The sequence below is a fragment of the Prionailurus bengalensis genome, chromosome C1, assembly GCF_016509475.1.
Source record: "Prionailurus bengalensis isolate Pbe53 chromosome C1, Fcat_Pben_1.1_paternal_pri, whole genome shotgun sequence".
Taxonomy (NCBI): Eukaryota; Metazoa; Chordata; class Mammalia; order Carnivora; family Felidae; genus Prionailurus; species Prionailurus bengalensis.
In genome coordinates this window covers 55490198-55513456 of record NC_057345.1, presented here as the reverse complement: position 1 = coordinate 55513456, position 23259 = coordinate 55490198, and the positions used below count along the sequence as shown (strand labels likewise).

Genomic DNA, 23259 nt, shown 5'->3' with positions numbered 1-23259 from the left:
AGTTCTGCTTTGGACATTTAAAATGTAAAGATATCTATGGAGATATCCAAGCAGAAATGTCAAGCAGGAGGTTAAACAAAATTGGGAATAGGGAATATATTAATGCTAGAAAAATAGAGAATACTGACACTATGGGAATGGATTAGAACAGATCACCTAATTTAGTAATTTTCAAATTTGGTGTGTATATACCCCACAGAGAGTCTAATTATATGCCTGGGGAGAGGCATAGAAACCCGCATTTCTTAAGTCTATGAGCAATTCTGAAGCAGCTGACTCTCATACTACATTCTGAGGCACACTGATTTATAGACAGAAGAAAAATCCAGAACTGAGAATTAGGGAATTCTAAATTTAAATACCAAATTCACCTTTGGTGAAGGAAAATGAGTCTGCAAAGGATACTGAATAGAAACAAACAGAAAAGAAAAACTGGACGGTAGGGTACTCCAGAATTCAAATAAAAGGAAGCAGTAATTGTTGAATATGGCTGAGAATAGAGAGAAAAATGATGAATAGAATAGTAAGATCATTGGTCATCTTGGTAGGAGGGGACAGAAACTATCCAGAGTACTTTATGGAATAAATTGGAAATGAGAAACATGATGACCACTATTAAGAAATTCTGGCTCGGGGTGCCTGGGTGGCTCAGTCGGTTAAGCGTCAGACTTCGGCTCAGGTCATAATCTCATGGTTCATGGGTTAGAGCCCCGCGTCGGGCTCTGTGCTGATAGCTCAGAGCCTGGAGCCTGCTTCGGATTCTGTCTTCCTCTCTCTCTGCCCCTCCCCTGCTCGCACTCTGTCTCTTTCTGTCTCTCAAAAATAATAAACGTTAAATTTTTTTAAAAATTCTGGTTCTGAAAGGGTGCGAGTAAAAGGTCAGTAACTGGGAGAGGACAGAGGTATGTAAGAGGAAATTCAGCATACCTTTATAGCCTATTTTTGACCAGATAACTGTGATGTTTTACTCAAGTAATTCTATTCCACATAATAGCTATTCCTTTTTTTAAAAAATGCCTTTCATTTCAAACTTTAAATATCTCACCTATAACCACATAGAATTTTTCACTATCAATTATATGTAACACCACTCTTCCCCAAAAACAAAGGTAGAGAATGAAAATTTCAAATGTTTCCTCTATCTGCAAAAAAAGCCGTTAACTACTTCATCCTCTAGCTCTTACTGTTATTTACCCTTGCAAGATCCTCTATTTCAGAACTGAAGTTTGTTTCTCCTTCCATCATTTCTTCCTCTTCTAATGTTCGTTCATCATCAAAATCATGAACCAGCATGTCAGCTGATGGATCAAATTCATGGTCATCTGACGTTGCTGAACCTCCTGGTAAAGAATATTTTAAAAAGTTTGGTAAACCAAATGAAGTGTTATCTTATTAATATTCATTTAATGTGTATGTTATTTGAAGTTGGATACAGGTCAAACAAAAGTATCAGGGAAAAGCCATGCACATCGAGTACTAGTTTTCTAAAATTCTTACCCTTACTCATCACTCTGTCCCTGTAAAAAATACTCTTCTCTAAGGGATTATTTTTTGTCCTGTTTCACCTCTATATATTCACAGTTAAAATTGTAACTGGTGGGGTGGGAGCAGTATAGCTTTAAAAAAAGTGTGTACAGCTCTTAAAAAGAGTACTGTCATCTAAACACAAAATTTCAGTTGTAAAGAATAATGGATCACATCAAGTAAGAATGGTAATTCATGTGGGAAATACCACAATTCTTAATCATCTGACTGATATTTAATAGACCCAATGAGTATGAGTCCTTATGGCCCATGAGAATACAGTCATGGGAGATATACAGTCATCTGAATACACAGTGTAATGAAAATACAGCTACATTCAAATATTATTCTATTAGCACTTCCACGGAAATATATTTCAACATGTAAGTAGCCGTCCTTAATTTATTTAGTTGATTTTGGTCTGAAATAATTCAGATAGAGAATATAAAACTGAAATTTATTAAAATGGCATACAGAACTCTTATGAACTCATTAAAAATAATCTAATAGCTAACTGATGTGTAAGCTAATCTATTTTTAGCCTGCTGGCTGGGGAATACTGCTGTACTCAATAGGGTCAAGCCTGTAATAGTAGATTGCAAATGCTCAGCATACACATTCTATAAACTACCCCACAATTGGCTATTGCCAAACCTGGACTTAAGTTTACAAATTCATTTTTTTATGAATAAACGAGTTATTTAACATTTAAAACATCAATCAGCAATTTCTTTTATCAATTAAAACTGTTAAAAAGTTGTATTACTTAATAATAAAGGTTAAAACCATTAACTAGTAATATATTACATCAGTATGCTCTTCCTTCAGTCCAGTAAGAGAACCAGTAAGTAAAACAAAGCGTTAGAAGTTGACTTCTTGAAAAACAGACTATTAGGGATAAGGGGACACTCAAGGTTCAGGGTTCTTGCCATCTCCCTCAATTTTCAGTGTAAATACCATATTCTGAGTGCTTACTGTGTGCCAAATACTATGGCTCAAGCACTTCACATACATTGTATCTCATTTAATCTTCAAACCCAAACTTGAACAAAACCAAAACTTGAGGCTGAGTTTAAGCAGCACGTTTAAACTCACAGAGCCAGTAGGCGGCAAGGACGGAATCTGAATCATGGGTCTGCTAATTCAGTGCCTGTGCTTTTACTGCATTCTAAGCTTCCTGCAAGCCACAGCCTCAGAGACATTAAGTATCCTGCCTCAAAGAATACCTGAAGAGAACCTATTTTTACTAAGATGACTGAACTGCAAGCCAGATCAGGTGGTGAAGCACTTAGAAGTCATCCTGCTCTTTGACGAACATAATACTAATATTAAATATAAAATAACTATTATTTCTAAATCAGGAATCACCTTATAGTACAAATTAAGTTAACAAACTATCAAAGTTTTAGAATGATTTATAAAATAAAAACATTTAGAAAAGTGTGTTAATTTCTTTGGATAATTAAGAAAAGCATGGCATAGTTTTAATACAGCACCTTGGTACTGGCTGAGGGACTAGACACAAAAGCTCCATGAGAAAACAATTCGAGAGCCACTAATTTAGTTGTAGCTTTTTACTTAATAACAAAGGTTAAGACCATTAACTAGTGATATATTACATCAGTATGCTCTTCCTTCAGTCCAGTGAGAGAACCAGTAAGTAAAACAAAGCGTTAGAAGTTGACTTCTTGAAAAACAGACTATTAGGGATAAGTCCCTAATAGTCCCAATCATTATTCCTTCTTTTTGAGTTTTTAATGAAAAAACATTCCCAAAACTTGTCAGTTCACACAGCAACCTTCTAGGACACTTAGTCAATAATCATGTATTCCTACAAATCATGCTGTACTTTTCTTCTCCTTTGTAGGCAGGAAGATCCTAGAACAACCTCACACCACAACTTTGTACACTATTATCCTAATTCCTATTGAGTGCAAATATTGTAAAAAATAATTATGCTTAATTCCTAACTACGTATACTCTTTCACCAACTAAAACAAAAACAAAACAAACTCACATGAGTACACAGCACCAAGTTGAGTGCTATATTACTTACCTGAAGTCTCCCATTTTTTGTCATTACTTCCAAAGCCATTTATAAAGCCTTGCCACTTTACCCTCTCATTACAAGAAATAACAAAGTGTGGGTGAACCTTTTTCCCCTTCTCACTCCAATCCTCTCCATATATATACCACACTGTTTTCTAACTTTCAATTTCACTTTTCTTGCCTTAATCTGACTTCTTGGTTTTACTTGACGTATTTTTGCCTTGTTGAGACCAATTAACCATTCTTTTCCTAGCCTACTAGGCTGTCTCCTCAAGGTAAAAATCCCCAAAATAAATTATTAGGGACAGGGAGTCTGGTGCTTTGTGTAAATAAATATTTTGCTTCAGAGTTAAGGCAAGTGTCAGCTTGGTAATAAAATTGTACCCTAATACAAAATTACTAAGGTATCTTACATCTTTTCAAAGATTCAAAAGATAAATTAAACATATCATGTGCATTCATTTAATAATTTTATTTCCTTCCCTTCCCTAAATCCCTACATCTAATGGCTACTAGTCTTACAGGTAAAGTCTTGTATTTTACCTGTACAGGTTTACACTGGGGAAGTCCAGAGACAAATTACTGAGCCTGGGTCATGTGACTCTTATTACTAATATCAATTCCAAAGTACAGATGTTACAAAGGACACAGCCTCTTACCAGTGGACCAAAAATTTTTTTACATAAAGCCTCTATTCCTAATTTTTTCCCACCAACTTTTGTTAACTGCCTACAATTAGTATTGTAAGGACAATAAATATTCCCTTGGGCAGAAACCTGATATTACAAACACTATCTACTTCAAAAGATCTTCCTTAGCCCAAAACCAAAAAAAATCAATCTATTTGTATAAGCATTCAGCAAGTAGTAAAGGCCATCGAAAACACTGTATTCTTCAAGTTCCGCTATTCTTGCAGTTCAGCCTAGGCCAATTCAAATGCAATGGAAACTGAGAAAGCCATTAGTATCACCTTTGAAGTAATTACTTTTTTTGTGCCTATGTATTACTTGATGAATTTCTCAAAAATTCATTGAAAAATATCTAAAACTCAGTCTATTTGCAATGTGACAACATGAACAGAAACAACCAGAACCCACTTTTTCGATGAAAAAGATGTCTGTGTTTGAAAGAAAAAAAATATTGGGTACAATTCCATGTCCCAAAAAGGATACAAATAATCTGCTATTTATGAGGTCAGATTACTTCCAACCTCAACCATCCAGAACATATTTATAAACTAATAAGTTTAAAAAAATCCTTGAGTTTCAGAAATGTCACAACGCCTGATATACTTTACTTCCAAGCCTATTAGAAAGAGTAAGACATTTGTAGCTAAATAAACACAAAAAAAACTCACAGTCAACTGAGCACACTAGTCATTTGGAAGGGATCTGGAGGTATCCTAATCCAACTCTTACTTCATACATCGTACTACATAGAATACAACTATTTGTGTTCATGAAAAGAATCCTAAACCATTAAAAAAGGCATATATTAAGCATTTTTACAAACATTCTTTCTAAAATTTACAACATAGAAAGACTGCTTTAATAATCTGGAAAATTCAGTAATGTATCATACCTAAATATTCAATATATATATGATGTTTTCAAATAAAACATTACCCTGCCTCTGAGAACTCCCTTCCTGACTCTAACTATCTCGCACTGTTCCTTACACGAACTCCACTGTAGAAGACAGTCCTCTCTCTTGGTGAAGTTTCTGGACACCAAGGCAGACTGGGCTCTTTCCTGACTGCTATTTGGCTCCAACCAATTGTTGCTATAAAGGAATGCTGTACCCAGTGGTGCCAGAACCTCTGACTAATCATGAGAAGCCTAAATTCAGATTTTATATAAAATATTCTAGGTTTTTAAAATCACTAGAGTGGCCAAACAAAAAAACATTTGTGGCCCAGATATAGGTCAAAGATCACATGTTTGCGAGGCGCCTGGGTGGCTCAGTCGGTTAAGCATCCAACTTTGGTTCAGGTCATGATCTCGCCATTCTGGAGTTTGACCCCCCATGTCGGGCTCTGTGCTGACAGCTCAGACCCTGGAGCCTGTTTCAGATTCTCTGTCTGCCTCTTTCTCTATGCCCCTTCCCTGCTCAGACTCTGTCTCTCGCTCTCTCAAAAATAACAAACATTAGAAAGAAAAAAATTTAAAAGATCACGTTTGCAACCTCTATATGGTCTGTGGGTAAAATCGGATCCTACTCAATCTAAACATAACCTCCTTAATTTATAACATTGAATATTCATTTTTGAATGTTCTGCTTCTTTTTTTCTCCCTCACTAAATGCATTTTTTTCCTCAAAAACTTTGAGCTTCCTATACAAGCAAATATTTCTAAGTTAGTGACTCCTTTTGAAAAAACACACTTCATATTTACTTGAAATCGAATATCAATTAAAACCTATAAGAAATACACGTAGTAATTCATAAAAAAAGTGAACCTACAAGTAGTCATGAGGTTGAACTCACAGCAGCCTCACCTGTACTTTCATGGGCAGTCAAATATTTCATCCATTTCTTTTTCCCCAGAGAAAAGAAGCATTCAGAAGAAAAGCAAGTCAGATGACAGTCTAACTCCTCTAGGCTTTTTATAATAGGACAAATGTTAGTCAAACAGAAATTATAGAAAATACAGAAAATACTTACCTGGACTTGAAGACTCAACAGATGGCTGAGGAGGGGGAGAAAAGAAGAAATATTAGCATCTTTGTAAAGTAAATCTGTGCAAAATTTACAGGAATTACTCAAGGACCACTTTGACATCAAAGATCACAGTTAAGTTTTTACATCTGAATTATCTAAGACAAATTAAAACCTTCTATATAATCTTTTCTCTGACATCATATTTAAACATATAAAAATCCCAAACACTCCTAAATCTAGAAATGAAGACAATAATATGAAATTGACTCAGATTTTAAAGGCAAATATGGATCTCATAACATATGCAGCTTAAGAGATCTGATTTTAGATATTAGAACTTTCTGAAATATTTTCTCTTATCAATAAAGGGGAAATTACACACAAGATTCACTAACAAGCTGGCCTCTGGCTTAAAATACGTGAAAGAAGGGAGGCAAAAACACTTCAAGACATTAATTTTAAGTAAAAATTACGTTGTATAAAGTAGAAGGAAAAAGTAAAATGTTATTAAGCACCAAATAGTACATTAGGCTAACTTTACAACAAACAACATATTTTTCAATTATCACAGAATTAGTAACCTTTGAGTTAAAGTCTAGAAAGGTTAAGGTCTCTGATGAAAAAATCAAAAACATTCCCAATTATAACATGCTGCTTCTACTGTAGCATTCTACCCCTCATAAATTTAACTATAAGCATTTAGAAAATTTAAAGATAACACTGCTAGCAACTTATTTTGGTAATACGACCACTTGACGGTTTGAGGCTATTATTTTATCTAAATTCAGTTAATTCAAAATTATAAACAAGTCATATACAAACATAAACTTCTGTAAATATATAACAAAAACTCAAGATGCTTCAAATGGCATATGCTTCATAGTTAAAACCTTTCCTATTCATTCAGAGCTATTTCATGCCCATTAGAAGTCAGGCATGCTAGAAGCCCAAAATTATTAGCAAGAATAAGTTATTCCAGCACAGACAGTCCCTGACAATTATGGCTCAACTTACGATTTTTCAACTTTATGATAGTGCAAAAGGAATACCCGTTTAGTAGAAACCGAAGTTTGAATTCTGATCTTTTCCTGGGCTACCAACACGTGGTATGATACTATCTTGTGATACTGGGCAGTGGCAGCTAGTTGCAGCTCCCAGTCAGGCATGCGATCACGAGGGCAAACAACCAATACACTTATAACCATTGTGTACCCATACAACCTTTCTGTTGTTCACTTTCAGTCTAGTAGTCAATGAAGTACATGAGATATTCAATACATTGTTATAAAATAGGCTTTGTGTTAGACAATTCTGCCCAACTGTAGGCTAATGTAAGTGTTCTAACCATGTTTGAGGTAGGCTAGCCTAAGCTATGATGCTCATTCAGTAGGTTAAGTATATTAAATGCATTTTTGACTTAATATTATCAACTTATGATAGGTTTATCAGGACATAACCCCATCATAAGGAAGATGTCTATTTTCCTTCTTTCTGGTAACTAATGTGGAAGGGAGCGGAGAAGAACAAAATAAAATGAGGAAAGTGACGAATTTTTCAAAAGCTAGGCATCTAAGACAAATTTCTTTTAAGGTGTTAAAATTCTATTTTGAAACTGTCCATAGTATGCTATTGTATTAAGTATGACATTCTCTATTGTACATGGTGACTTAGGTTCTTTTGAAGCACACTTCCCAAGGGTCCTATTTTTTTTCCCTTTTAATTCTTAAAATGGCTCTTGACTATAGCATCAACTTACTTCAATAAAAGACTGACAGTAGTCAGTATTATATATTTTCAAGTGTCACACCACTACCCTTACTTAAAAGTTGCTCTGCCACACAGAGTCAAACCAGTGCTACTTATTAATTCCATTCCTCTAACAGGAAGCTGAAAAGCAGGGTGATAAAGTAATGTAACTATAAAAAGGGTTTCTAGCTTGCTTAACATCTTATGGGCAGAGTAACACACTTCTAAGCTCAAAACGGATATAACCACCACACAAATTATTACACAGCAAATCAATATTTTAAAATATTAATCTACTTTTATGTCATGCAGTTATGCTTTGTTTCCCAAGTTTAAGCACAATTTCTGTCCAAGGCTACGGCAACGATGACTCTCTTTATCTGGTCCCAGGTTTGCCACTCACAAAGTAGCCTCACAGTGCTGTTTTTCCTTTTTAGTAAACTTCTGAAAATATTGCAGGGCAGAAACAAGAAAATCAGCATTTCTTTCAAATTAGGAGCTTAAGAGAAATGGCTCTTTGAGCATTTAGTTCTTTTTGAACACTCTTAATAATTACTCCATTTAACAGTCTTCTGATAAAAAGGGGTTTCTGATTAAAAATGTCATTCTTCTTCTGAATAAAAGGTACATTTTCACAGATGTTAGGTACTGGCAATAACAAAGACACTGAGTTGTGAATGGCGTTTGCAGGTTTTAAAAGGCCTCAAAAAGCACTAACTGCCAATACCATACGGATTGCTGTGTTGTATTGGTAAAGTTATCTATCACTTTAAAGTTCTGAAAAAGGTCCCAAATATTTTCCGTTAATTAAGATACCAAATATTCAGAGGACTGGTATTATTTGTACGGTTAGCTGGCAGAAAGAACACCCAGTATTCAAAGACAGCATTAATGACCATTTTACATCAGAAATACTGGAATGTTTCAAGAACTGTAATTTGACTGATGTGTACCTAGGTTAGGACAGGGAAGGGGAAGTAGGGAGATATGCCTCTAGACATACATTTTAGTATTCCATGTTCAAAATATAATTCCACTGTTTCCATTTGGGCTGGGTGAGAGTGAGATATTTCTTATAAGTTTATTATACTCAATTAATTTAAAAACTGACCTTTTAGAAAACTGGCATTTGAAAATTTTATACTATACATTACTTTTGCCCCAACTGCAGGCAAAAAAATTATTTTTCAAAGTAAAAGTTCACTATCATAATACAGGAAATTTAAGTACAGAATGTGAGCATTTTTTTATTCAGGTATTTAGAAGAGCAGAACCAGCTTACATTTATATAGTACTACATATTCTCAAATGCATAAAGTTACTTGATCATAACTACATACCTGGCAATAATACCCACTCTGCCAACATCATTTTATAGATTAGCAAACCCAGGGAGATAATGTGACTTGATCTATGGTAAGTGGTGAAGGTGGAACTGAAGTCTACAACCTGAATATTTCTATACCTTCAAGGGAACAACTATATTAAAAATCTTTTCTCTTTACCTCTTTCCTTCCTCCCCCTTACTTTCTTTCTTTTTTGAATGTTTTTCATCTGTTCAAAGTATATTTAAAATGTGACTGCAAGTTATCATCTGTCATGTCAGACTATTATCTATGTCTATTTAGGAAGTGGTATCTTTAACAATATCTTCCAGAAAAACCTGCAACATCTACCATTAATGATGCACAAATTAGTACCTGTTTAAAACTAGAGCTGTAAAACAGGTATTCATTTGTAACTTTTTTTTGTATTTTTAGAAAAAGCACAAACTAGAAAATGCAAATAGTAAAGAAAATTTTTCATTAGAAGTGAAAATGTATTTATGATGTACTCATACATCATTGGTAGAAAAATACAAGTTGGTTTAACCCTTCTAGTGATCATTTTGCTAATATGAAATTATCCTACTGATAAGCCTAAGAAAGCATACCAAGATACATGTTTAACAGTCGTTACCATAAAGTGGTTCATAGCAAAAAGTTGGGAAAAAATTTTCAAGTCTATCATTTAACTAGTTAGAAATGAAATACTGTTCTTCCAAGCAACCAAACACTATTAATCCGTTAAAAAGAGACAAGTCTGTTTGTGGTGAATGAGGGAAAAAAATGTAAAAAACATTTATTTATTTATTCATACATATATTAGGAGTTAAAAAAAAAAGTAGAGAAGGGGGTAACTTGGGCTGGAATATAAATGACATTTTTTTTTTTTCTCCAAAAGTACACACAAAAAAAACCCTGTAACAATAGTTATCTCTAGGGAATGGGCTGGGGAGAGAAAGTCTTTTTCATTTTATACCCTTCTATACTATTGGAATTTTCTAACCACTTGTTAGTATTACTGGTTTTTTTTTTAAGAAAGTCAGTGGAGATTATCTTATGGAATTATGAGCAATTTTCATTTCCTTCCTCTACTTTTAGATTTTTAAGAAAACCTATTGCTAGCCACTTTTTTTTTTTTTAAACAAATGTATCATTTAGAAAAATAACCTAGTTTTCTTTTAGGTGCATACATAATTATCTGAGACAGAAACCATAACTAGACAGTCACACAGAGTATGAGTAGGCTAAATCAAATTAAAAAATGAACAGCTGACTTTTATATCTTCACCACACATAGGATTTAGTTGATCAAATTGCTAATACTTGTAACAAATATTAAATGCCTCAGATATCTTCAAATGTGTCTCTAGAACACAGTAATCTAGAATATAACCATTTAAAAAAAAAGGTAAAAATGAAGTAATCAGATTCATATATTCCAGGCAATCAAAAGCATATTTTCAAATAAACATAACTGTCTGAACTAATTTCTCCCCTCAAACTAATTCCACCACCATTTCTTTGTTATCATCACCTACTTAACAATATAGACGCTGCTAACTAAATCAGAGGTTCTCAAGTGATGGGGATAGAAGCCAGGAAGGAGTTAGATGCCCCTCCTCCAGGTGGAGAAAGCAGGGGAACTGTGCTCACCATTTCTCTTCCTCCATACAAAACTAAGTCACTTAACTTTCCCCTGAAGAATTTGGGGGCATAAAAAAGATTAAGAAAGTCGTGTTGGTAAAACTAGCAAATTGACTACAGTAGTAATAACTCAGAGGATGAATTGCTATTATTAAGCACTAGGAATTCAGAAGCCTAGGTTCCACTCTTAATTGTGCCACAGCCTAACTGCACAACTTAGGACAAATTGCATCAACTCTGCTCAGTTTCATTTTCTCAAAGTAAGATTTAGATATCTTCTAGTTCAATTTCCTTTGAGATCTAAGTTCTTTACTTTTATTATAAACTGCTCAAAAGACCTAACACTACCAAGGAATACTTAGCTAAAGGGATGGGATATGTTTAACAGCCTCTTCTGAAAATTTTTTTTAAATCTAGGACCTTTAAAAAAAATCTCAATTTGCAAAAAGCTTTTTTGGGGGTGCTACTTTATGAATTTCCTATCTACACAAACATAATTTAACAGTCATTCTTATAAGCCATAGAATAAGTCAAACAGAATGGGTCCCAGGTGATAACTGGTACTTGAACAGTTTTATCACTGCAATGAATTTTGAAACCATTTGCAAATCTTTTGAAACACACAGGGACTCAAGCTAACTTCAAGCAAGAAATTTCTATACAGGTGATTACTTTTCTATTTTTACTAATCAGTTTCTTATGGCAGTGTTTGTTTTCTTTTTTTTTTTTTTTAATGTTTATTTTTAAGAGAGAGAGTGCAAGCAGTGGAGGGGCAAAGAGAGAGGGGGACAGAGGATCCAAAGTGGGTTTTGTGTGAGCCCAATGCGGGGCTCAAACTCACGAACCAAAGCAGAAGATCATGACCTGAGCCAAAGTTGGACACTCAACTGACGGAGCCACCCAGGCATGCCAGTGTTTTATTTCTGATTTGAAAAACTGATTACTCTCCTGTAGAAAAATTCTCTAAAAGTAATCGACTTTTATATATCCTCCAACCAACCTTTTCTACATTATCAAGCACTTTATCACTCCTTCTGAATTAAACTTTATTAGATTCTCATACATTTATCCAGAGTCTTACTCTGGATAAATCCTAAATACACTCAAGTATAAACACTAAAAAGTTCATTACCACTATAGAGAATTATTTAAGGCCTAAATCTACTGCAGTGAAACAAGTTTTATTTAGAATAGAAATTAACACCATCAAGAAGAATGGTCAAGATGATCCTATTTCCTTAAAAAATGAAATCCAAATACACTAAAACCCACTAAGCAAGGAGTGTGTTTTCAAGAGAAATAAATGAAGATGTGACAGTGAATAAACAGATTATGTATCGGTTTTGAAAAGGTTTAAATACTTAAAACTAATATAGAAAAGTAGGTTCATTAAAATCTTCTTCTCTTTATATGATAGCAATATGACCTAGGTGAAAAGATAGGTCTTACACTATGTTGTAGCTTTTCCCCCCCTGGAAAAGAAAAGTCCCATATGTGTTTACAAACCCTGAAATAACAGACAAATTATTCATTCCCAAAGGTCCCTGTACCACATTCCTTATAAAACCCAAAGGATCAACTATTTCTTCCTCTTATTCTTTCTTTCTTGTTGCCTTTGTAAAACTGCAACTACCCTGTAATTTCCTTCCTTTAAGTGTAACTAGGAGAACCTCCTTTTAGAAGGTTGATAAGTAATTTTAAGGGATGAAAAGCAATGAAAAATATTACTAAAAACCTATTAAGAAAAAGAGTATGTGCCATTTCTTCTAAGCACATTAAATATGTTTTTAATGTTAGCATGATTTGAGGAACCATTAAACACATACTTCCTACTTATAGACTGCCTAGGTGATCAGATCAAATATGAAAAAATTAGTATATTCTATTCACATCTAAATCAATTTGTATTCAAGAATTAAACACTTCTCTGGAAAAACAAGGTAAGGTCATTCTCCTATGCAGGAAATAACAACAACAACAACGAACCTAGAAGCATAATATTGACATTTTTCTCTGGAGACATGCTTCTTCAATAACCTGTTTTCCCCTCAGATTTATCAAATAAATGTATATTGTTGCTTTGCATTTTCTGTTATTTTACCAGTCAGCTTCAATGCTCAGGTCTACTTAACCAAAAGTGCAATAGCACATTTGATTTATTCTACCAGATGCTTTATACTGGCATCACAAAGAATGAATCTCCTGAGTGCCCATATAAAAATAAAAGCCAGCACTTCTCCATCTATGTTTTAAAAATAACTAATCTCTAAAATCATCCTAATTACTAAAATATTGAAATCAGAACAATACAAACTAATTTTACTTTTCACCTCTCCACCTGTTTAGGTATTTTGTAGGACACAGATGAATGAAGGTTTCCCCATTCTTCTAAATTCACTAAAAACAAAACTATCCAACACTAAAAGATGAATTTTTTTTTTAAAGATTTCAGGTCACTAAATAAATTCACTGAACACAAAGTTCAGGTTTACTCTTCTTGAAATTGAACCATCCATGCGTTCCTTACTGAACATGAGAAATCCATTCTCCAAGTAATGCAATTTTTAAGAAAACTAAAACTTGAAAATATTAGGAAATGATTAGTGACTCAAAATATTGCTTTTCCTCTCTTATGATACAACCATCTTTAATTTCTAAAACAAGAATATTAATATACTCCTATTTACATATTGAGTTTTCAGTGTGCTGGGCAATTAAAATTTCTGGGCGAAGCTTTCTAAACTTAAATTTCACTGTATTTTCAAAAACAAAGTTATTTTCCTTCAATAATAGCTTGCCTTAAAATAGGACTACAAAACTTAAAGCTTAAGTCATTGTGAGCAGCACCGTGAGGGAAGAAACCACATAACCTATTACAGTACACTGCTGCTTATCTAAGAGGCATTCACTGAAAGGGGGAATCCACTGAAGGCTATTTAACAAAATGTAGGTAAATCCAGCTACATACAACCCCTTCCCCAACTTACACATGAAAAAAGGAACACTTAAAAATCTTACCAGGACTAAAATTCCTTCAGCCCAGTGGAATGAATCCAGTCACATTTAAATGAAATACAAAGTACTAGGTTTTCTCCAACTCATGTGCCTTGAAATACAATTCTTTAACCACAAAGAACAAAAGAAATGGAAATAAATCTAAGATCTAAATTTAGTTTTAAATCAAAAGTATTAAATGTTTTTAAAAGATTACTAGCAGTGAAGACTCCTGCTACAGTGAATCAATCTCCTCTTCCTTTAACAGCAAATACTCCACTACAAAAGTACAAAGCCAGTTTCCGTAAGGAAAGCAGAAGGGGCAACCTAAGAGCAATTCCACAAAACAGCTAACTTTCAGGTCCCTCCACTCAACAGGTATATGAAAAAGCGTCCAAATTAATATTTTTCCATAATCTGTATTTCAGTATCCCAAATTCAAAGTACTCACCTAACTCACCACTGACTTCATACAGCAATTAATGAAGACAAATACTGGGGACTGGATGGTAAGAAAATTTTTTTACCTATTCGTGAATTTGGGGATGTCTGAGCCCAAGAAAACGGTAATTCACACAGAAGAAATGCCTTATCAATCATTTAGTGAGGCTCTCACTCAAAGTAGACTTAAAACTCCAAATACTATCACTTCCTGAACTCTAGGGGGTAAGGAATAACGAATTTTTCCGGGGGTAAGGAGGGAAAAAAAAAGTATTAAAAAAATCAAATGTTTAAAGGTTTAAATCAGAAACCAAAATTCAAATCACCAGAGGCGTTAACACTAAGTTTCAATGAATCATAACAGTGGTTATTTGCCACGATTTAAGGCCCCAAAATAGAAAACAATTACCACCGAGGAAAGGGGGCTTTGGTTAACTCGTTTACTGGAAAAAAAGGGGGGGGGACCAACATAAAACCTCCCATAAAAGGGGGGAAAAAAGACAATAATAGATAGCCTTGATAGGAAAGGGGGGGGGGAATGCCTGGAAAGTGAAGAGGGGGAAAGGTAGAAAGCAACTCTTCCGAAACATAAAGAGAAAAAAAGGTTCTACCTTCGGAAGGAATGGAACTGTTCCGTAGATTCAGGGGGATTCCCCCAACCTAAAGGGCCGGATCGCGAAAGGCTACGTTTATTTCTCCACGCTCATCTTAGCTCCATGAGAAAAATGAGAGTTGAAGGCCATTCTGCCTTACGTTTTCCCCATCAACACGGACTGGATGTCAGTAGCAAACGGGTGGGGGTGACACGGAAGGGCGCAACAGCATCTCGGTGAAGGAGGGAAGAAACTTCGCAAGAAGAGGAAGCGGCAGCTCCTCTCTCTTGGCCCCTAGCACCGGCCGGCGAAGTTGCGCCACCGGCGCCCCTGCCTGGAGGGCGCCCACTCGCCCTCGCCCCTCTCCGCACGCACTACCACGCAGCACTCGACCCTTCAAACTGCCCCCGAAGTCCAACTACGCCTCCGCTTCCTCCTACCCCCGGACCCATCCCAAGTAAGTTCCAAGGAAAGCTCCCGCCCAGAGCGCGGCCTGTTCCGGACAACAGGTGGGCAGTGGCGCCAGCAGGGCTGGGCCTCTCCTAGCCAGGCCCACTCCACTCCTCCCCGGCCAGGGCCCGGGGCGCCCGGCTCCGGGACAGGGAGGGGGAGCTCGCTCCCTTACCTCCGCCATATTTGCCGTACTGACGGGTCACATCTCCGCGGCGGCCGCAGCTGGGTCACGGCCAGAACCCGGATGTGAGAGTCGGCAACGGGACTCCAGCCGCCGCCGCCGCCGTCTCTACCGCTCCCGCCGCCGCTGCCTCGGCGGGAACGCGCAGGAGCCGCCCGAGCGCGCCCACCACACCCCACTCCGCCCCCTCGCGGCGCCCCGGCCGAGCTGGACTGGAGGGAAAAAGCCTGAGCGCGCGCAGGAGCAGAGGCGGGCGCGCGCGCGCGCGGCCCCGCGGAAGCCTTCCCCGGGAGGAGCGCGGAGGGGGCGGAGTCAAGGTGGGTGTGGGGGGTAGGTGGGCTTCTCCGCGCGGGGCGCCTCCCCTGCCCTTAGCGGATCCGCGACTCCAGCTGAAGGAGAGGGCTCCAAGGGACCAGAGAGGTCAAGAGAAAGTGCCCAGAAAACCGTGTCCAGCATTCACATCGCAGGGGAAAAGATACGTTACATTCTACATGTAGGCCTTTTTCGAAGAGCATTTGCTGAAAACGGATGTTGCTGTGATGCAACAACGGCAAAGGCACAAAGTGGTGCGCTTTGAAAGCGGTTGTCTCTTGATAAGTATTTCTCTCTCCGTTGATTCCCGACGGGAAATGTAAAATCCCACATCCCCAAACCTTAGAGGTCAGAGATTAAGGGACTGTGGATAGGTAGTATACCATCCTCACATCTCATCTGCTTTTCCTCACACGCTTCCTGAGATGCCAGGAGCAACATAATTGTGCAATGTTTGAATTTTGCACAACTGGAGAAAATTTCAAAATGCGAAATACTGAAAAGCTGCTCTTTGATAGATATAAATAATCTCCGACTTGACTGCAGAGAGGGAAAACCTGCTTATTTGCAATGCCTGAAATGCCTACAGTTTGAAAGTTTATTTTAAAATACTGGCCTAGAACTGCCAATTGGCCTTGAAACCAATTCTAATGACTGCAGGGTCAATGACTGCAAAATAACAAACATGTTTCACTTCCATTACTAACGCAGATACTGGCTAATACAAAGGTGATATTAAAACATGCACTAACACATTTTACTAAACCAGGAGTTTAAGTCTTAATTTCAAAAAGCCCGTTTTCCCTCAAATGTTCAAGGGTTTTTAATGCAATTTCAAAAAATGATTGCCCATATCAACCAGTTCAGTATAAAAAGTCATTCCTTCCAAATGTGACGCCAGCACTATAATATACTGCATAAATGTGCACATACACAGTTTTTCCTTTATACTTCACTTACAGTGCAACATGGGCTGTTTGCTTAAATTTGTATTCCCTTAACAGTCTAGACTCTATTAACCAGTTTCCTTTTTCCAAAGATTCAACATTAACTTGAAATTCTTATGTCCAATAATAATTTGTGCATGAATAACTTGTGCATTTATAGGTATATGAAGCTGCTAAGCGAAAGGACATTACCTGGTAATTTGACAGGAAAAGAGTCCACAGACAGTCTGTAAACCAATTAAACATAAACATCTGATGCACATTTTCTACTGAAAGAAAAGCAAGGGAAAGAAGAGAAAGGAAAACTTTAAGGTTCCCAAATCTACAAACAATTTTTACTGTACAGTATTTTCATTTTATTTTTTTTAGAATACTTATACAAAAGTGTTTTTCAGGATTCCTTGGGGGAATAAATATTTTAGCACAGGTATATAGAAGTACACTACTGAATTACCTTAGTCCTTTGGACTCAAAATAAAAGTCATTTTTTGAAAAGTCAGTTTGTGTTTAAATAGTTTTCACTTTGAGACACTTGATGGAAACAGCTGAAGGCAAAGAACAACTGATGTGCACAGACCTGAGGTGGGTAAAGACAGAAATCAGGGGCCCAGAGGTAGAAACTCAGGCTTTATAATACCATGGGGATAAAGGAGTGTTTTCCATTTAAATACCAAAGTTAATATATGAAATTTAGCTGGTTCACAAAAAGAAAAATTTTTAAAAAGTGTTGTCAAAATGCAAAGTACAGGAATAACTTGCTGAAGTCCATTTAGTCTTTGATTCTTCAGTTCAACCTCAACAAAAACATCCCAATTGTGATTAAAAAGCTGGGGATCATGGTCCCTTAAGCTACTGAAATTGTCAGGAAAATCTGAAATTGTCAGGAAAATCCCATCTAGGAGATATCTGAATGGATATCCCCCTCTTATTGATAAATGACTTTTAAGTTTATTAATAATGTGTATCATTTTTACTAATTATAAGTGGCATTATCGTTTAGGGGAAAAATTCCCTCTACATTTTTCTCCTTCCCTTTTTAAAAAAAATGTGAATTCAGTGATTTTTTTTTTTTTTTAGGTTCAGATATTCTAAAGATAAAAAGAAATGCCTGCAACATTATAAGTCATTTGTAACACATTACTCCTGAATTCAGCATGGTTTTACTCCCATTTTATTCTTGTGATACACTTATCTTTCAAAATTTTAGGAACCACCTTGAGGAAAGCAAAGTCTTTCTCAAAAACTCTTGCTTACCTCCTCAGTAACAAATATGTAAAAATTAACTGTTCATTAGCCACAGAATCTTAGTGTCTTTAGTCAATTTCTACCCTGTCCAGGTAGGAATCTCTCATTATGTCTCCCGACTACCAGGCTTTTCTGCCTATGCTAAAACACCTCCAATGACTGATGAAGACACTGCTCTTTTCAGACAAAGCTCTATGTTTGGAACATTGTTTTATTAAACCAGAATCTATCTCCTAGTTACTTCCATCCATTTCCCTGAGTTTTTCAGCACTTTGGATTAATTCAACAGATGTCTTCTTTGTATTTAAGTGCAAGCAATCAATATTTATACTTGGAATAACAAAATATAAGTCTTCGATGCCTATTGATACTAGAAGAGCTAAAAACAAGACATGACAGAGTTAAAAGTATGAGAATATTCACTAATACCTATGAGCTGTTTAAAATCATTAGTTTATATTACGTGTTAATGTGATGTCCAAAATGATAGCTCTGTTACATCATGTAGAAAAATGTTTAAAGTTAAACTAAAAAGTGTGGTTAATTCCAATTTTAGGTGAGGTTTGTGGCTAATGTCCCAAAACAAAAAAAAATCTCTATACAAAGCCTGAATAAATGCCTCTTTAGCTCCCATTCCCCACCTACAAGCTTCATTATTTTCAGGCAAACTAACATTAACTTTCACCACGTTGAAACTTCTGAAAACTGTTATTATATTGGGAAATTATTTTTAAACAATTTACTGAATACTCCATTAAAAAGTTATTAAACATTTTTTATAGAAGTTATAATACACACACACACACACATGCACACATGGGAACCCTTCAGTTAGTATTCTCCTTTAACAAAAGCATTTTAAGGTCACAATTTTACTTCAACCAGTACCTTAAACTGACCAATAAGTAAATGTCTCTGGCAATTTACATATACCTAAGAAATATAACCTGTTATTCAGTACCAATACCTGATGCAAATGTAAGTACTATATATCCATACTACATAAACAAAATGTTATGCAACTCAGGTACCTTTCAAAATGCTCCAAGAAAATATCTATAACAGTTTACTCTAGGGCTGTTTGAATGAAACAGATGAATGCAGCGCATTCAAAACGCTAACAACAAATTCTCTACCTAACAATTTTCAGAGTCCATGAGTCCCTTTTGAGATTATTTGGTAAACTATTTACTAAAATTTCTATTTAAAAGTGACAACCTACACATTATGTGCAGGTAAAAATTTATGGATAGCTACCAATTTGGTTGAAAATACCTAAATATCAAAAAACTTAAAATGACATTTTAGATAAATTGAGAGTTTACCTTTACTTTAGTAGGCAGAATGCAGGTTACAAAGCAGTAATGCATTACATTCGGAAGCCCCACAGCTATGCAAGAATCAGCATCATCTTTTTGTTAGTTTGGTTTTTATTATTAACCCCACCTCAAAACACTTACATAGCCTTTTGGTTCTTCAAAGGACAGTCTTGTTTTTTTTCACAATTTTTACATAGAGTTTTACCGGGCGACCCCTTTTATCAGATTATCACAAACTGATTTTTTTCTTAATAGTCCTAATATTGTCGACATGTTATTTTTATCTCACCCAAACTCTGGAAATTATTGGCCCATCATCAGTTCTCAAACACTGGAATATACAGGAAGAGTAATGTAATATTTATATTACTTGAGGGAGTTTGGATTTTCCCTCCCTTAATATCCAAGTGTGCCCCTGCCTACCAGCATCACATCCGTCTTGTCTGCATTGAACCTCAACCAGTTGGTTCTTAACCACGTCCGAAACTCAGCCAGGCACTGGGAGAATCGAGCCACCACACCATCTGGATCAAAGGAAAGAGAGCCTCAGTAGTAATGAGACCAGAGATGATGATACCGCAAGCTCACCATGTCTCTAATTCTCAACCTCTCATTTTTAAAAAGATGGCCAAGAATTAGGACAAGGATCCCATGACAATTTTAGGAAAACATTAATGGGCCTTGGGTCATGCCATTTGTAAAGAAATAAAAGCGACCCAATAAATAGGTCGACTCATTCCATCCATGATTGAAGAAGGTTCGTTCAGTCAATTCCACGTCATCTGGGCTAAGCGGCCCCAGTAGACGGGTGAGTCTGTAACTGCACAAGCTTTTCTGCAAAATTAAGAGTTTTAGCGTTGGAGGAAGCTTTAAGGATAACTGGGGCCCAGAGAGGGGTAGTGACTCGCCCAAGGTCACACAGCAAACGAGGACCAGAAATGGGCTCCCAGCCAGGGATCTTTCCAAGAAAAGCTGTAAAAACAAGGCCATTTCAAGGAGGGGGAGGCATCTGTCCCCAGGGATCTTCCCATCGGGCAGGAGAACCTCGTTCTTTCATATTAATGCCCTCTTCAGTCTTCCTGCCCTCCCTCATTCCCTTCAAAAAGGGCGGCTTGCCCAGGACCCTGCTCACCACGGGGACTGCAGTGCGAGCAGAAGCCTCCCAAGGGAGGGCTGGGACCGAACCCGGATCTACAGGGGAAAAGAGGCGGAGCCACAGGGGGATGGTCAGCTTAGCCCCACCCCGACCGAATTCGGGAGCCGACAGGAGAAAGGGGCGGAAGCGAACTGCGCGAGACGAACTCACACCGCAGCGGATTCCCAGCGCACCGCGGCCGCCGGGGAAGATCCGCGCCGCCGCCACCGCCAAAGCAAAAGACCGGGCTAGGAGGGGGTGCGCTGTGGCGGACAGCTGCGCATGCGCCCAGAGGGGCGACGCACTCGGGGAGGGGAAGCGGGCCGGGCGCGTTCTCTCTCAGCCCCTCCCCGGAAGTTAAGGGTCTTCCGGGCGGTACTCTATGGTGGGGGAGGGGAAGGAGAGAAAGGGGACCGAGGACACTTTAGGAGCCCCTCATCCCAATCAGGACTAGGAGAGGAGAGATGGTTTATGGAGGCTGCACTTACAGCCGCTGCCGCTGCTGCCGCCGCCACCTTCACTGCTGCCGCCACCGCCTGAAGAAGCCCCATCCATCCGCCTGCAGCCGGGGAGACTCAGAACCTGGGAGGGGCCTGGGGCCCGGGCCGCCCGCCTCCTTTTTCTAGTCGTCGTCCGGGGCTTCCTCTTGCTCCACCAACCCTCTGCCCTCCCCTCCGCCTCCGCCCTCCTCCTCGGTCTCCAGCCGCCAGCCAACCGCGCGGCCGCTTGTTGAGCCAGGGTTCCTCCGTCTCCATGACGCCCGGCAAACATTCCCGAGCCTCAGCCAGAGCCGCTAACGCCGAGGGTTGGGGTACAGGGACTCCAGAAGCAGCCAGGGAAGGGGTGGCCCACCACTCCACAGCCTGTCGCAACCATGCCTATCTCTCCAGCAAACAGCCGCAAGCAACAGAACCTCTGGTTGTAAGTTCCGGCGCTAATCTTCCTGGGTCTCGGAGGAAGCCCCTTTAGATCCAGTCTCTTAGTGCATCTGGGTTCAGTCATCCCTCGAAGCTCTCATACCGCAGTGTCGCTTTCCGTGGCCTAGTACAGCCTTTTTGAACCCCCTACTGCTGTGCTTGCTCTACGGGAAAGACCTACTTTGTTTAGAACCGCTCCTCCTCCTAGCATTCCTGGGGTGGTTTTTCCGGTCTGCCGGGTCAAGCTTGTTGCCCCCATTCAATCCTCAGCTTCAGTGAGCCAGAGGACTGAACTTTACTAATGCTCTGTCGTTGAAGTTTTTTCCTGCTTCCTCATGCTATCGTGCTTTTAAAACCCATTCCTGCTAATGTTCTGCCATTTCTGCAACACTTGAACGAGAGGTTGGAGAAGAGCACACAACTCTGTGGACTTGTTTCGCTTACAACTTCAAATGGTTCTTCAGTGCTGCCCAGCAATTGCACTAAAGTTTTCTGATTCATCCATTCTCCCACACTTCCGGACCACTTTTGTTCTCTTCTCAGACCTTCAGCATCTCTCCTCCAATCTCCACTAGCTCAGCTAATCTTTAATAGAACTTGTTGAAAGTTCTTGGGGGAGATCCTTACATTCTCTCCAGAATATGGTTCTCAGGGTCTTTTTTCCATTCCACCACAACACCAAAATAGTTTGCGTGAAGGTCAGCAATAGGCGTGCATCCAAATGCAATGGCCATTCTTAACCCTCCTACTTCTCAAGTTTTGAATCACTTCGTTTGGTTTCTTGGACACCAGCCCTCCCTAGTTCTCTCTTTGGTTTATGGCTACTTGTTTTCAAATTACTTTGCTGGTGGTAACTTTTCTTCTTTTCATATCTAAATACTGGAGTGTTGCTGGGGTCAGTTTTTAAACACCTTTTTTTTTCACTATTGCGTTATGCCTTTAAAAATCACCTATATACTAATGACTCACAAGTTTATATTTCTAGCCAGCACCTCTTCCAAAATCAAGACTTTAAAAAAATCAATGTCTGCACTTAGAAGTTAATAGGCATCTCCAAATTTATATGCAAAACTAATCCCCCCCCCCCAACCCCTTATATATTTTGCAGTCTTTGACATTTCAGTAAATGAGAGTTTCCACTCTTCCAATTACACAATAAACAACCTTGGAGTTTCCCTTGACTTCATTAATGCCCCACTCCATCAGCAGATTCTATCATTTCTACCTGCAAAATAAATCGAGACTACCTCCCTAATGTAAGTCCCTATCACATCACAGTAACCACCTAAATGGTCTTCTAATACCCCAAACTTAGTAATCACTGTGGCTCTTCTCAAAACCCTCCAGTTTTTCTATGTGAGTAAAAAGCTCATGTCATTACAGACCCACAGGATCTCACCTTGGACCCTTTCCTTTGGCTCATTGTTTCACAGCAATGTAAGGCACATTATTTTCCCATTTTAAGGCTTATGCATTTGCTGTTCTTTGGTATATTGCACCCCCAGTTAGTCTCATGACTCACATTTCCTTCACGTGTCACCTTAACAAAAAATCCTTCTCAGGGCGCCTGGATAGCTCAGTCAAGTGTCTGACTTTTGATTTCAGCTCAGGTCATGATCTCATGGTTCATGGGTTCCAGCCACAAGAGGTTTCTCTCTCACTCTCCCCTTCTCCCTCTCTCCTGCCCCTCCCCCACTTATGTGCACGTTCTCTCTCTCAAAACTAAAACATTTTTTTTAATCCACCCGTCATAAAATAATAATATTTCTAATTAC

General features: G+C 38.0%; 2 protein-coding genes across 14 annotated transcripts in view; one reads left to right on the top strand and one right to left on the bottom strand.

The window, feature by feature from the left end:
* MIER1 (MIER1 transcriptional regulator) overlaps positions 1-21163 on the bottom strand; it is a 60863-nt gene extending 39700 nt beyond the window's left edge. For 2 of the 13 annotated variants that reach the window (XM_043575205.1, XM_043575206.1), the window contains exons 1-6: positions 21056-21163; positions 19856-19956; positions 17061-17134; positions 6236-6260; positions 6070-6106; positions 1195-1340 (exon numbers count right to left, since the gene is read on the bottom strand). In XM_043575205.1, coding sequence (XP_043431140.1) covers positions 1195-1340; positions 6070-6106; positions 6236-6260; positions 17061-17134; positions 19856-19956; positions 21056-21122 — 450 coding nt within the window. In that variant the 5' untranslated portion in view covers positions 21123-21163. Of the gene's footprint in view, positions 1-1194; positions 1341-6069; positions 6107-6235; positions 6261-15600; positions 15819-17060; positions 17138-19855; positions 19957-20738; positions 20856-21055 lie in introns of those variants that run through there. The other 11 variants (XM_043575211.1, XM_043575213.1, XM_043575207.1 and 8 more) reach the window with 9 other exon arrangements.
* A 35-nt stretch (positions 21164-21198) lies between these two features.
* The window catches only part of DNAI4 (dynein axonemal intermediate chain 4), a 93851-nt gene continuing 91790 nt past the window's right edge, over positions 21199-23259 (top strand). The window contains 2 exon segments of the mRNA XM_043575204.1: positions 21199-21379; positions 21381-21488. Of these exon segments, the coding sequence (XP_043431139.1) occupies positions 21321-21379; positions 21381-21488 (167 nt within the window). The 5' untranslated portion in view covers positions 21199-21320.